Source organism: Mastigoproctus giganteus, chromosome 9 (assembly GCF_048544385.1).
Source record: "Mastigoproctus giganteus isolate SK-2022 chromosome 9, ASM4854438v1, whole genome shotgun sequence".
Classification (NCBI taxonomy): Eukaryota; Metazoa; Arthropoda; class Arachnida; order Uropygi; family Thelyphonidae; genus Mastigoproctus; species Mastigoproctus giganteus.
Genome location: NC_143583.1, coordinates 117,448,735 through 117,465,190, shown reverse-complemented (window position 1 = coordinate 117,465,190; position 16,456 = coordinate 117,448,735). Strand labels below are relative to the sequence as shown.

General features: G+C 37.4%; 1 protein-coding gene across 3 annotated transcripts in view; it reads left to right on the top strand.

Annotated features, from left to right (window-relative positions):
* The window catches only part of LOC150080669 (mitochondrial import inner membrane translocase subunit TIM44), a 198,339-nt gene extending 187,656 nt beyond the window's left edge, over nt 1-10,683 (top strand). For 2 of the 3 annotated variants that reach the window (XM_090381988.1, XM_090381989.1), the window contains exons 14-15: nt 2,151-2,291; nt 10,588-10,683. In XM_090381988.1, the coding sequence (XP_090238114.1) occupies nt 2,151-2,270 (120 nt within the window). In that variant the 3' untranslated portion in view covers nt 2,271-2,291; nt 10,588-10,683. Of the gene's footprint in view, nt 1-2,150; nt 2,292-10,587 lie in introns of those variants that run through there. The other variant, XR_016547431.1, reaches the window with a different exon arrangement.
* Nucleotides 10,684-16,456: the final 5,773 nt, after the last annotated feature.

The window sequence follows — 16,456 nt, the reverse complement described above, 5'->3', positions numbered from 1 at the left end:
TCAAAGATTATTGTTTTGAAATAGTTTAACTGCAACAAAGCCCCTTGCTATTTACACAGACCATAGGTAGGATTAACAATGATTTCTTAGGCTTCACAAAAAAAAAGTCAAAAGTAAATACTAATAACATAAATTCAAAGCAAGTTCGGGCATAAATTCTTGTAAATATTGTTCTTTAGAAAAAAAAAACACATTTAACTTCACACTTATTCTAATAACATAACCAAAATAGTTTCTTTCCAACAAGAAAGTGCAAATGAATTCACAAACTTAGTGTGACCTAAAAAATTAAAATGTGACCCTTGTGTAGATTACTCAATGTTCTAATGCAAAATATGCAAAAAAATTACTTATACTGTATTCATAGTACAGAATCAGAAGAAAACAAAACATCGGCTAAATTGGTTTTGTTCAACAAGAACAGTTCTTGCAAACACCTACAAAACCTCTGTTTTTTTTAATGCTATTTTCAGTTGAATCAGTAAATTTTATAATATGGAAAAACTGATTACAGTAGGCAAAGCTACCTGTAACAAATGAGTGTGTGAATTTGAACTTAACAATGCACAGCACTCTTGGATGGCACAGGTACTTGCAGAAAGTGCAGAGTCTATGAAAATTCTCACCTACTGATTCCGCTTCATGTAATGGTGATTGAACAGAAGCAGTTTAATATAGCCTAATAACAAATTTAAGCATTTCAGATAATATTCAAGGCCAGTAGGAATACATATATACAAGGTGATTCACTACTAGTGCGACAATCTTGCAGGAGGCGTAGGGGGCACAAAGATGAATCAGAATCACATAGCACTGCAGGGTACAAAATGCCTTCGTCATGCGGTAGAGGATGTTGAACCGGAGGTCGTGTGAATAGTGATCCCGCTGGAAGTCAGCATTTGCGAACCGTTTCTGTTCCAAGTAGCAAAAGTCCTCCGGAGTGGATAATCTGCAGGCTCCAATGATTGGACGCTTTGCAGATGGTATGAACTCATTTGGTTTGTTGACAGTATCCTCCATACAGTGGATTGGGAAATACCCAATCGTTGGCCTATCGCTCGAGTACTCGTACTCGGATTACCTTCTGCAAGATGTAGGACATTCTCATTGTCTGGCGTCCTCAGCGTTCGCTCTCGATTCATGGTACCTCTCGTGAAACAACCAGTCTCACGTAACCTTCTGTGCACACATGCAAAAATCGTATGATGAGGAGCACGCCTGTGCGGGAAACGTTCTTGGTACAAGCGCAGAGCAGCGCGCCCGTTACAGTCCGCAGCTCCATACGCGAGGTGCATGTCGGCCAGTTCAACGTTTGAATACTCGTCACTGCCTCGGGAACCGGTTCGCAAATGCTGACTTCCAGCGGGATCGCTGTTCACGCGACCTCCCATTCAACGTCCTCTACCGCATGATGAAGGTATTTCGGACCCTGCAATGCTATGTGATTCCATTTCGTCTTTGTGCCCCCTACACCTCCTGCAAGTGTGTGGCACTGGTAGTGAATCACCCTGTATATATATATTTTATGTTTTTATTTTTTCTCTCATTTCTTTCAAATTTTCCTGTAGTGTATGCAAACAGCATGAATAGTTGACTTAAAGAAAATACCAATGGATTCATGTCATGTAGCAGGAATAAAACTGTATAAATTAACCTTTTCAGCAGATATATACATACAGGAATTCTTAAAGACAATATAGAAAAATTCTTAAAAGTCTATTAAATTGAGAATATAGTTAGCTGATCTTGGGCAGAGAAAATAGAATTTCTTAGGGGGGACAAAATAAATGGCCAGCTCAACCCTGAAACACCCTCCCAGTAACACTGATGAGAGTGCAGGTTGGATCACCAGATAACTTCTTTACATTGTAACCTCCAGGAAGTAGGTTTTGAAGTCATTTAGTAGGTGATATTTATAAATGAATACTTGGAAAAAAGACTGGCTTTGTTAGGTTTGCTGCAATTAGATATATTCCTTATAAGTTTATTCCTTATAAGTTTTTTACGTTGATTATCAACATGTTTAACTATATTTTTAACTTTTGTAGAATTACTGAAATAAACTAATATTTTCTCAAATGAATTTTGAAAAGATTAAGATTGTTGAAATATTCTCTCTCTCTCTTAATTGAAAGTATTTGTTTTCACAGGATAAAATAATGAGGGTACATTATGTTTGGGTACTGTGTAGAGATCAATCAGAGATAGATCCACTGGCAGCCTGGAAGTTAATGGATTTCTCTGCTAGTAGTTCCCAGCAGTGGTTGTAAGAATTCTGAAAAAATATGGATGTAAGAATTTTGTTTATTAAAACTTATTTTTAGCTCCCTAAGAAATTTCTCTTTTTTTTAAAGTAAAGGATCATATGATGCTTCATTTCTGTAAACATTCATTTCTGAATGTTTACAGAAATAAATGGGTTGGTTGCAGAAATTCAAAAATTGCTATGGAATTTGCAATTTAAAATTTTCAGTGAAAAGAAATCAACAAAAAATTTCAACAAATCATGAAACTGCAGAGAAATATGTGATTGATTGATTTGTCAAAGTTGTTGGAAGATCACAGACTTAGTCCAGAGAAAATCTGTGACATGGATGAGATGATTTTTTCTGGCATTGTCTCCTATGGCGTACTTTTGTTTCCGGCAATGAAAAAACAGCATCATTGTAAAAGAGTAAGGACAGGCTGACTGTAGTAGTGTGTGCTAATGCTGCTAACACACACAAATGCAAATTCATGGTAATTGGGAAAAGTACAAACCTCGAGCCTTCAAAGATATTAAGATTTTCTCCCCATGATTTACCTTGCAAATAAATGTGCTTGAATCACTCAAGACAGTTTTGGTGAATGGTTTAATATTCATTTTGTACCTGTGGTTAGGGATCATTTCAAAAAGGTTGGATTGCCTGCAAATGTTAAAATACTACTTTCGTTGGACAACTGCCCTGCTCACCTTCCAGTAGAAGCTCTTGTCATGGAGAATATTTTTGTTATATTTATCTCCAAATTGTACATCTCTGATCCAACTAATGGATCAAGGCATAATTAAGAATTTTAAATGCCATTATTGAAGTGAATTAATGAGAGAAATTGAAAATTTTGATGTTCCATTCAGCTATGATGTTTCAAAAAATAAGTCACTTTGAATGATGCAGTGTAGAGCATTTCATGTGAATAGGATAAGGTAACACTCAGTTTTAAAATGGTGTTGCCATAATATTGTGCCAAAATCATGATAAAAATTCAGGCGCCTCCATAGCCAGGTGGGAAGGAGCAGCAGTGCGTAGCACACGCTTCTTGATTAAACCGGGGTTCGAGCCCGTCACCATCAAATACGGAGGATGCGGAAAAGGTCTGGGAATGACCCCCGCATATCCCAGAGCAATATGGCCTTAGTTGCTAATGCTCCTAAAAACTAAATCACAAACAAATCAAATCAAATCAAAGATAAAAATTCAGCTTCCAGAGATGCTGATAATGAATTTATTGGATTTCATTCATATGAAAATAAAGGTGATTATAATTTGTGCACCATGTGGAAGGATTGAATGCTGTCCCAGACCTAAGTGAGAAAACAATATAAAGGAATGGATTGATTGTGATTAAAAATGCCCCATTCATGAAATTTAACAGACTCCGAAATTATCATTACTGTTTTAGGTCCACAATAAATGAGAGTGAAGATAGTGGTGACAGCTATTTATTAGTTGATGCGACAGAGAAAATGACTATGTCAGAAACTATTTCATGTTGTGAAAATATCAAATTTCATGGAACAAAGATCATTTACTACTGAGCAGATGTTCCAGATGTACGGACTGAAAGAGAATTTTGAAAAATGAAAGGCATAGCAAAAGCAAGCAGATAACTGACTGCTCTTTTCAAAAGAGCAGTTGCATCATCCTCTCCTTTGGTTTCTGCAGATGCTATCATAAATCCTGATAAGTCATTTTACCACACCCTTATGTGCAGATCAACGATGATTTTCAGGTAAGTAAAAATTTTGTATTTTTTATTATTGCATGATGATTTTTGCCATCCTAAAAGAAATAAGTGTGCATTGCAAATTCTGATTTTCAATACAAGAATTGATAAGTAAAATGCTTTATGTAACATATTACTTTTTTTCATTTTTTGATAAAACCAGATATTTTCAATCAATTCAGAATTGATGACAGATACTTAAAACATTATTCAGTTGATTCATGTGATATATTAAATTTAAATAAAAAGTTTTTTGACACATACAGGATTTTTAGACTTGTGTATTTCTTATCTGTCATAAGTGACATGTTAGTGACAGATTTTCTGTCACTAGCGTGTGTAATATGTATACTAAACGAATATTAATTTCCTACATAAACTCATGTGCTTTTCCAAATATTTTCAAGTCTTTCCATTTCTTCCATTATGCTGCTACTATTCACATGAGGGAAAGTAATTCTCTTACTGCTCAAATTCATTTTCACATGTTTTGTAATTCACTCTTTAGACTTCACTGTTATACTTATTGTTAAGTGAGTTATCCCTAACTCATGATTGATAGATGCCACACCTTCACCAATTTCAGCTCTTATTATTATTTTCATTTTCTCTTCAAAATTAATTGCACATCTTTTCTTTATCACCCCATCATTTCCAGGAGCACCCTCACATGGTTTTCTCTTTTCACTCATCTCAATCACATGGTAAAAAAACAAGTTATTGTTAGACTAAAACTATGAAAACCAAGAACACGTAACGACAACAGCGATACTTGAGACTGCAAAAATTATACCAAAAGGAAAACCAAACCTTTCTTTCAGTGTTTGCATTCAATTTTTAAAGCATATTAACTTCTAATCTCGTAAATAAATAAATATATATATTTTATTTATACTATCGGAAAATTGCGGGGATCAGAGGAGTGTACAATTATAGTAGTTAAGTGCACCTAAAACACGAAACTGTATTCAACTGCAGATATATAATATAGTGATGCCTCAACTTGCAAGATTAATTGGTTCCAGAAAAACATCTCTCATCTTGAAACTCTTAAGTCGAGTAATTGGGGATCCTTAGTACTCACTGTGGGTAATGGAAGCTCAGGAATTCAAAAAAGTGTGGTTTTGGCAGTGAAAAGTAATGAAATTTATTTATGTTTAAAGTAATAAATTATATCATTTCGATGTTGACTAAAGCTGTTGCTCCTCTGTAGAAGTAGTGGCCTTAAAATAGGAATCCAACTTGGTCTGCTTGAGTTTTACAAGCTCATGCAAAATAACCCTGTAAGGTTCCATTGCAGCATCTACAAAATTTGTTGATTTGAAAACCCTATCCTGAAGTAAATCTATTTCTCCAAACATTGTCTTTAGCTGCTATGCTACTGTAAATGACCTTTCTGATATGTTCTGCTGTTAATCTTGACTCAGGCTGGGAAGCTTCCTCTGATTCAGACATAACAGCTTTATCAATGGCTTTGATTCCTTCCTCAGACTGGTCAGAAGAATGACAGCCCAGAAGCTCATCCACACTTTCAGCTGTGTTACCCACAGGGCAAGGTTTTTACCAAGCTGCAGAATTTCTTCTTGTTCCTCTGACTGAAATCCCTCAAAATCTGCAGAAATGTCAAGCCACAAATTTTTCCATCCTGATGCCAGACATTTAGTGCTCATATCCTCCCAAGCTTTTGCAATACTATTTATAGCATCGTTGGTTTTACAAGATTTCCAGAATTCCTTGAGGGTGAGTTTGTCATCACCATCAGTGCCATGAAAGCATTGCCTAAAAGTTAGTTTGTGGTATTTTTGCTCGGAGTTGGCAATGACATTTTGATCCATAGATTGGATCAGAGAGGTAGTATTTACTTGAAGGAACTTAATTTTGATAAAACCATGCAGAGTGAGATGACTTTTTTGTGCCAAGTTTTTGCTCTTAAAATATCTTTCCACAGCTGGTGTAAAATAATTTTTGAAACTAGTCATCAAAATATAACTGGTGACCCATGCATTTCAACTGCTCTTAAAAATTAAAGGGAGATCTGTCTTATTGAAGTTCTTTAATGCTCTGAGGTTTTCAGAATGTTAAACTAAAAGTGGTTGTGTTTTAAAATCCCCAGAAGCATTTTGAGCCAAGCAACAAAGTAAATATGTTTATTGAGGCTTTATGGCCTGGTAATTTTTTCTCATCTTCCATAATGTAGGTTCTTTTAGGCATTTTTTTTTTTCCCCAAAACAATTCAGTTTCATCAAAGTTAAAAACCCTCCATAAACTCGTCAGCTTTCTGTTTATCAGCCAATAAAGCTTCACTGTGATGTATCTGCAATTTAACACCTGTCTTGCTTTTATATATATGAAACCAGCCTCTGCTAGCATTAAACTCCACATTAATTGCTGGTTGCTACTTTTTAAGTTTAGAGAAAATGGCTCTGGTTTTCTCAATAATTAACTCTTAACTTAAGTAGCCTACCTTGTATTGCATTCTTCCAACCCACAAAGTTAATTCGGACTCCATTTTATTTACAATATCCACCTGTTTATAAATTAATTTGGAGTGTCTCCAGAACTAACTTTGGCCAACTCTTATTTTTTTCTCTATTTAATAATACACCATGAACTGCAGTCCACACTAAAACAAAATGTTTGGCAATATCAGCTGTATGCTAGCCATTTTCACTGCTTTGAATAATTTTTAATTTACTTTTTAAATTTAACACTTTTCTGGATATTTTTTGTAAATAAAGACATCTAGAAATTTCTTTTATCACTGTACTGATCACTTTTCTTCACAGGTCCCATGTTTATAAATATTATTTTCAAAAACACTATACATCTATTGAAACTATTAAAAAATATAAGAGAATCTGCAAAGCTCATCTGAACAACATGCCACGCTGTAGACAAACTGAACTGAAGTGGCTCGGCACCTGCGCAGTAATTCACGTTTAAATTTTTTGCAATTGGCAGTCTCATTACAAATTCGTAAGTCTCAAGCAGAGGAACTCGAAAAATTATTTCCCAAGATCTTCTTGGAACCATGGAGTAAATTCTCATTACTCTGAAACCTCTAAAATCAAGGCACCACTGTATTATTATTAGTATTGGTAAATGATGCAAGAAAGCAAGCTTACAAAACATCAACCAAAAAAAAAATTCACAAATCATGTCCATCCTCTCCAAATAGTTTGTCTAGTTCTTCCATGAATTTATTCAAACTACCCACTTCCATAACAACAGATGGAAATTTGTTCCAACTATCAGCCGCCCACTACCTGAAGACAAACTTCCCCACATCTGTCCAGCAATGATCCTGACTCGGTTTGAATTTTTGCCCCCTCATGTAGTCTGAGCAAGAGGAAGAATGCCATCAGCATTGAGCTTACTCAGTCCATTCAAAGCCCCGAATATCTCAATCGGATCACTTAATAGGGGCCTAGTCTCGAGATGCTGTAATTTGCAGAACTGAAGCCTTTTTTGATAAGATCACCCATTTGTTCCCCTCACCAATCTCGTTGTCCTTCTCTGCACCCATCCAAGCAGATCTACATCCTTCCAAAAATAAGGCCTCCAGACCTATATGCAGTACTCAAGATGCAGCTTAACTATTGCCTTGTACAATGGGATAATCACCTCCATATCCATGTTAGCAAAGTTCCTGTATATCATTGACATCACCCCATGAACTGTCCTGGCAGGAATTTTTCATTTTTCACTATCCTGAGTGTACCACACGTTTGGTATGTTCAGCTTGAATACTGCTACCCACAAGCAGTACCTAGCATTTGTCAGTGTTTAACTTCAACTGCCATATCTCACCCCATATTCCTAATTTTCTAGATCTTGTTGCTGTAGCTTACCTTGATTACTGTCATTAACCATCCTGCCAGCCTTTGTATCATCTGAAAACTTGAACATTAATCCTGATATACCTTCATCAATATCTCATTAATAAATATAGAAAACAACAATGTGCCCAGCACTGAATCCTGAGCGACTCCACTAATAACGTTAGTCTATGACATGTCCATTGATAACCATTCTCTGTCTTCTCCCACTTAACCATCCCTTTATCCATAGCAGTAACAATGCCCTTAAAAGCTTACCTGAAATCAAGTATATGATATCAGAATTATTTTTAACATCCATCACCTTTGTTACTGTATCATAATATCGAATGAGATTGGTCAGACAAAATTGCTCCTTAACAAATTCATGCTGTAACTGCAGTCTAAATGCATTTCTTCCTAAATGGTCCTGCATTACTTCTTTAAGCAGTGACTCCATTATTTTCTGTAGAACAAAAGTTAAGGTAACAGGTCTCTAATTACTGTAGTCACCCTTTGATCTCTCTCCTTTGTTAATTGGGATATATTTGCACATCTCCAGCTCATAGGGACTTCCCCCTGAATCCAGTGGTGCTCACACAATTATGGCTAAAGGTTTGCTACTCCTTAATATAATGCAGTAAATCCTGCCTAGGGAAGGGAATGCCAGAAGAGTTTGATAAACTTCTGGCATTCCCTTCCCTAAAGAATTCCTGATGTGTGAATATAGATGCAAAATTGCTATTCATTTTGTCAGCAACCTGAGCAGGATCATTAACAGTTAAACCATCAACATCAAGCAAACCACTGTGGTTCACCTCCCTTTCCTTCTATTGTTAATATAAGTAAAAAAGTCTTTGCTGCTTTTCTTTGCCAGAAACATCTCATAATGTCTTAGCTTACCTAGCCTCCTTTGTAACTTTATTACAAATTAGTTTGTCTCCCCTAAGCGTCTATATTACTTGATAATTTATATGCATCCCATGCATTTTTCTTTACAGGTCTCATCAGTTCATCTGATTTCCATTTTGGTCTGTCTTGAACAGTATTTCTTAGTTGGTAGTTAAGGTAACAGGTCTGTAATTATTTGTAATTACAGACCTGTTACCTTAACTACCAACTATGATATGATCAACAAAAATATGAAAAGCCTAGTAATTTCTACAATTACTTCCTCGAATGTTTCCCATAGAATTAAAAGCTGTCTGAGACAGCTTTTAATTAAATTTGAATTTGAATTAAAAGCCTACTAGCATCTTTGATTACTTCACTGAATATTTCCCACTTAGAATTTGCAGTTGGTAACATCATTAGTTGGTCCCACTGCACACAATTTACAAACTGTCTGAGACTACTGTAGTCACTCTTACAAAAGCAAGTCTTTCCCTTTACCTTTCACAATAGTTACCTTTTTCATTAAATCCCACATCGGTACATTGTGATCGCTACCACCCAGTGAGACTTTACATACAGATTCTTAATGCATTAAGAATTTCTGATGATAATTAGATCAAAAGCATTGCTTCCTCTTGTTACCTCTCTTGCATGCGGCTGTAGAAAAAAGTCAGTCTTGCTAGTGTGTGACTGACCAACCCACAAATTCTGCTGAATATCTGAAAAGTTAAATTCCTCCAATATAAGACATTCTGATTTACTGTCACACAGTTTCTCTTTATGTTTATTTTTTATACTCATTACATGGATTTCATGTGTTATTGTGGCAGACCCCAGGGTTCACCCCCATTAGCCACTGTTGTACATCTTGTGAAGAAGCTTGCACTAAAGCCGGCCATTTGTATGTAGTGTGTTGAGTGTGTAAGTGTAATGAAATGGTCTGTTGTATTGTCGGCTGGCACCTGGCTCTTAGCAGGTGAGAAGCAGCAACACCTGATTACCATGTCCCACTCCTCATCCCTGCCATGTAGAGGTGGCCAGGATCTACTAACATCTTGCTACAATCACCTGAGACAAAGTCCCAGGAAGGCATGGGAGTAGAAAATGAAATAGGATTTATAGTAGGATAAGTAAGAGATCTGGTTAGGGAAGGATATAATTATAGTATAGAGGTGGATCAAACAGATGGATCCACCATATACTCATTACAGTCATTAGGCCTATAACACACCCCTACTCTCATTTTCATTTTCCCAATTTGAGTCAGTAAGGTGTGTCACACCTTACTGACTCAAATTTGTACTGGCCACCAATATCGACTGGATTCACTTCCTTAGATTTAATATGCTTCTTAACTAAAAGTACTGCCCCCAGCCTGCTTGTTCTTTTTTTTTGTACACGATGTACTCCCATTATTGAAATTCTGTCACCCTTATATCTGAGTTACACCACATCTCTGATAGCCCTATAATGTCTGCATTGCAGCCTCATGTAAAGCAAATCAACTGAATAATTTACATTCTTGATATAACATTTCTATTTCCAACATGTTCATTTTAAAAAAAAAAAAATTAGCTAACAAATAACATGTAAGTACAGTAGTAACAAAAAAAACAAAGGTTTGTATGAAACTGTATTTCACATCGCTCGGTTTATCTTTACTGATAATAAGAAATACATTTTTGCAAAAAATATACAACAAAAATTACTATACTGCAATGTAAAACACTCCTTTTTGTAATAGAATTTCCCAACATTTAATGTTATTAAATTGACAGTTATAAATGTTTATTTATTTTCATGGTATGGACTTTTGCTGTAATTATGTAAGTAGTGTAATTAATTTTTCCATAATGCATATTTATATTTCTTGGTTATTTACTTTTAATAGGTACCGTGAAACTTTGTAGAAAATGCAGAACTGAGGAGTGGAGTTGAAAAATTGTATATGAATCTACTAGTATTATAGTTAAAATGTATATATGCCATACAAATTTGTAAAAATTAAATAGAAAAAAATAATAATAAATTGATTTTTATTTTGTACTTTGCTGTTTTTATTTTATAGTAATGTGGAGTTACTGGTGCTGGAGGAAACTAGTTTCTTTGAATTAATTTTTTGAATGAATGTTTTGAAAGGAATTATTTCAAAACTAAGTTCCTTTTCTGATTATTATTCAAAAAAATTTCAGAGAAAAGTTTAGCATAATTTCACCGTGGCTATACAATTACCTTATGTGTTACTAAATGCATTGAAAGCAGAGGTGAAATTACAAATCCCCCCATAATTCTTCATGCCCCCCCACAGTGACATATATGGCATGACAGTTTTGCTAATATAGTCACCCAAATCTCAATCATCTACATGCTCCTTTCATCCCTTTTCCTTATCAGATGAGTAAGCTACACTGGAACCAGAGAAAACAGAGATAGCAGGTAAATAACACCCACCCATCTAATAAAGAAAAAGCATGTAAGCCAGAGATGGGGTTAGAGATGGACACTACTAATCATGCATGGGATATATTAGTGGAGGGGGTGGGGGAAATGAGAGAAAGATTTTTGGAGATTGCTGTTTGGTCATTTGGCAAAACTGTTTGTGGACTCTTGTACAATGAATTAGTTGATGTTTCATTCTTGATGTAGCATACTGCCGATGCAAAAGTTATGTATTCAGAATACATTTTATAAAAAAATATGAAACCCAAGAAGAATGTAAATGGCAATGATTAATTTGAAAATGTACAGAAAAATTGTATTTTGATACAAGTATACCAAGCATCACAGTATACCAAGGCAGAGATGAACTGATGTTCAGGTGCCATCCTACATAAGATACTATACATGTCTACACCCCATTAACTCTAAACCACTGCAGAGCTCGTCAATACTGGTGCAATGAACATTTGATTTGGAATCCTGACAAATGGGGTACAGTTCTCTGATGAGTCCTGTTGTAGCCTACAGATTATAGATGTTATTTCATCTGGAGACAATGAGGAATGCGATACCATCCCTTCAGCATCAGGAAAAGGGACATTTACGGTGGAGGCGGTAAATTCTGCTGCCCACTTCTCATGGTAGGCAGAATAATGATCAACAGTTGCAGAGTTGCACTCCTCTTCATGTTTCTGAAAGGGGATACCGAATTTGCACATTGGAACCGAGAACACATCCATGTGCCACTGTTTAGGGATGGTTGGTCCAGATTTTCTTTTCATGCATGACAACACTGCACATAGAGCTCAAGTGGTGAAGGATTATCTTGAAATCTTAGATATCCAATGATTGCCATAGCAATCATTGACAGCCAACTCCTCAGTTACTTGGTGAGCTGAGATCTACGCTGGTGGAAGATGGTGTATAGTGTGTTTGTGTCTTAACAGTACCAGAGGTTTCCCCCATCTCCGCATTGCTTTCATTGTAGGTGTGACAGTTCACTGTAAAGGCAAGAGATTTAAAGGTGTGGGTTTTGTAAGTAGTGTTGCAAATCGTTCTGGCCATTTAGCCACTAGACCCCTGCTGGGACTCAATGTTGTACACACTATGCCTCGTGGAGGCAGACCAGGTACACCAGTATTTAGATTTTTACTCTGGCAATTGTATTAGTGTATTAGGTAGAGTGTGTGAGGAGATGGAAGGATGGGGGAAAAGACAGAAATATGGGACAATAGAGAAGCGACCCCCAGATAATCAGTGGGGCAGGCCCATGCCCCACCAGGTGAAGAGGAGTGGTGAGGGACAGAAAAGACCATCCACTCCCCCTGCTGGGGGAGAGGGGAAAAGAAAAGACCACACAATTAATGGCTAAAAGATTAGAGACCAAGAAGAGGTGATGCACAATTTTGAATATTTAGATTTTGTGTGGCATTCGCTGAGGTTCAGTCAGAAACATGGAGCCAAAAGGGAAGGTGGCCCAGGAGATCAGTGAGGCATGCCCAAGCCCCACCAGGAGAAAAGAAGAGTGGTGTGGATGGGGAACCATCACCTCCCCCCGACAAGGGGAAAAGGTGCCCCGCCCAGATCACCAAAAGGCAATAGGCAGTGATTTCTGCTGTCCAATCTGGTATTCACTCATATGAGTCTTGTCCTGACTGTGGTGATCAGTCATGCCCAGTGAGAATTCTTCCTAGGAGGGGGTAGTTCCCATTTGATGGGTTCCATATTCCTTTTCTGTCGGACACATTTCGGTGTTTCTGTTCTGTTGTTACTCCAAGTTTTTGGAACATGTTATTTCTGTTTGGTGTCTGTTCCTTAGGCATTGTCTCCTTGATATTGATTTTCATCATTTCCTCTGTGCTGTCGCTTTCTATTTTATTTATTTGCTGCACTGCACCTATTTAGGCATTGTGGGTTGCAATTTCTGTTCATCTTCTGTTGAAGGCATCTAGTGCAATGCGGCTGAGGGCTTTGTATTCATCTTCTGAATCCAGGAGATGGTGCTCTTAGGTTTTTGGCAGGTATTTGATCTCTGTTATAAGTCTGCATCTGTGTTCTTCATAGTTTTTGCAGTCACACATGATATGCTGCCAAGTTTCCAGTTCCCCACAAATGGAAGTGGACTCCTGTTATCCCAAGTGCATTGAGTTTTTCCTTAAATGGGCCATGGCCTGTCAGTGAGAAGGTTGTATTTAACCCTGGGTAGAACCATGATGGTGCTTTTGGGTACATCTTTGCAACTATCGGTATGATAGTTGCAAAGATGTACCCAAAAAAAAAGTATATGTTACTTGTCCTTTGTTGGATGTCTCCCATCTGTGTTGCCACATCTGCAACAGGTTAGCCATGATTCTTTACTTCTCTGTTTTTCGGATTGCTGGTTAGGTCCAGGGTAAGGTCATGGATAGTGGCTGGCATGTTCTTTGAGAGTAGATACATCAGCCCACAGCGAGTCACCTCAAGGTCCGGTGGTAGGACTCCCGTCTGGACCTGAATGGCATGTGTGCTCACCGTTTTGCATGCTCTAGTGATAGTTAACAGTATGTTTCATTGGATGGTGTCCAGTAATCTATTGACCACGGTTTCTGCTTTCTTGAACTACATTGGTGATCGCTGGGATGAATATTGTTTTGTAGTACATTGTTTTTTTGAGTCCCTAGTCCCTGCAAGATACTCTTGCTACGAGTGCAGCATAGTTCCACACTTTCTCTCTGAGGTAGATGAGGTGGGGTGTAAAGGATGAGTTTCCATCCAGGATGATACCTAGATATTTGATTTGCTTTGTTAATTTAATGGTGGTTCCTGCTATTTTTATTTGCAGCGGTTGTCTAATGTCTAAGGAACCTCTTACTAGGACTGAGCTTGTCTTGGTTGGTGAGAGTTTGTTTTTGTCCAGTTTTGCAGGGTTTGTAGTGCTTCATTAGCCTATGTTTCAAGTTCCGTTCTGGAGTCCGCTTCCACTGTTAGGATCAGATCATGCTCAAAGGCCTGACTGGTCATGTTGTCAAGGGCCAAGAATTCATCAAATACCATGTTCCACAGCAGCGGCCCCAGGACAGATTCCTGTGGGCAGTCCCTGCGGACACTTCTAACCACTCTTCGGAAGGTTGTGACAACTTTAATTTTCCTATCCATCAGATATGCCCAAACACTTGTACAAGTTTTCTGGGAGCACTGCTTTCCATAGCCTGACAATGGCACCCTGCCACCAGACGGTGTCGAAGGCCCCGGCAAAGTCCACTGCAATTAGGCCAGTTTAACCATTGAAGGGGATCATATTTTCGAGAATCTTGTATTGACTTCTGTAATGTGACCGTTTTTGGTAATTCTTATACAATCCCTATAAATATTCCTTATACCTCTACAATGTTTCTTGCTGTCAACTCATTTCATGTTTCATTATTCTATGGTACACCACCATACCAAATTTTGTCTTCCTTCATTGCAAGCTGCAGTTACACCATGTTTTCTACGTGTTCTGTTAATTTTGTCGAGAAGTGTCGTATGCACATTAATTTATGCTTGATTAATCATTTGTCATCCAAATACAGAGATTGCAAAGTCCTGTGACATTCGAAATACAGGCCGATTCACAAAAAGATCACATTCATGTTCTGGTATAAACTTAACAACTGTTTTCTGTAAAGATAACCGCAAATCATCATGATGAGGACATTCAAAATAACACATGCTTTGAATTTTTTTTGCACTCCACTGAAACAAAATCATTATCTATTAAAAACCCCAGCTGAAAAATTTCTGATTTAGAGAACCATGACCAGTTGCAATAAATCAATGTCCAAATCCATGTAACACTAATTTATGGTCGTCTTATTAAGTAAATATGTTACTTTTAGTTTAAACTGCCAACTCTTAAACTACCTAGAAACCTTCCGTCTCATCAACGATCGCCAGTATGGATTCCGTCAGTGTCGATCCACTGGTGATATTATGACTTACGTTACCCATTTATGGACGAATTCAATGGAAAGGTTCGATGAAACACAAGTAGTTGCTCTTGACATCTCAAAGGCTTTCGATTGTGTTTGGCATAAAGGTCTTCTAAACAAGCTTCCATCTTATGGTTTGCCAACTGTTTTTAGTAATTGGTTATCCAGTTTTCTCTCTGATCGCTCACTGAGGGTGATAGTAGATGGCTCTCTGTCTTCTAACTTGTCCACTAATGCCGGTGTCCCCCAAGGTTCAGTTCTTTCCCCCACTCTTTTGCTCTTGTACATTAATGACCTTCCATTGACTGGAAATCCTATCCATAGTTTTGCCGATGATAGTTCATTGCATTCCACTTTCAATTTTGAGAAACCTTGCCCTGCTCAATCAGCTTCAACTTCTCGAAAATCTGCTACCAATTCCTTAAATGCCGATCTTCAGGTAATTATCCAGTGGGGCAAAGACAACTTAGTTGATTTCAACCCTTCTAAAACTCAATCTTGTCTTATATCTCGCAAAAAGGATTCTTCTGCTCCTATGGTTATCTTTAGTGACACTCCGATTTCTAGGCAAAATGATATATCTCTTTTGGGGATTACCCTGACTTCTAATCTCTCTTGTCACAAGCACATTACAAATATTGCTTCCTCTGCATCTAAAAAACTTGGTTTTCCCTCTCTCTCTTTCTCGGCGTTACTTTTCTTCCAAACAGCTGCTCACTCTGTATAAATCACAAATCCGCCCTGCCATGGAATATTGTTCCCACATCTGGGGTGGTGCCCCCAAAACCTCTCTCAGGCTTCTTGATTCCATTCAGAAGAGGGCAGTTAGGTTAATTAATGAGTCATCTCTAACAGTCTCTCCACTCGCTTTCTCATAGACGTACTGTTTCTCCTGCATAACTTTTCTACAGATACTTCCATAGGCACTGTTCTTCTGAATTGGCTTCTATAATTCCTGCTCTCTCTTTCAAAACAGTCCGAAGACGTGCCACCACCAGCCAACATCCATTTACTGTCCAACTTCAAACCCACAGAACCAACTTTTCATCTTCCTCATTTATTCATTCAACTGCCGTTTTCTGGAACAACCTTCCTTCATACGTATTTCCTGAAAATTACAATCTACAGAAGTTCAAGTCCAATGTCAACAAATATCTTCTTTCGTCTTCTCAACCTCCAACCCAAGCATGGTACTAAGTACAGTACTATAGGTTCTAATACCTCTCGTGTTTGGGATTCACATAAAAAAAAAAACAGGCTTGTAACATGACCAGTATTTGACACATCCCACCTAGTCGTCCAGATGTTGGCCAACTCATTCCACCATCTCTTGTTCTCAGCCCGACAATCACTCTAAATTTATTTGAATAC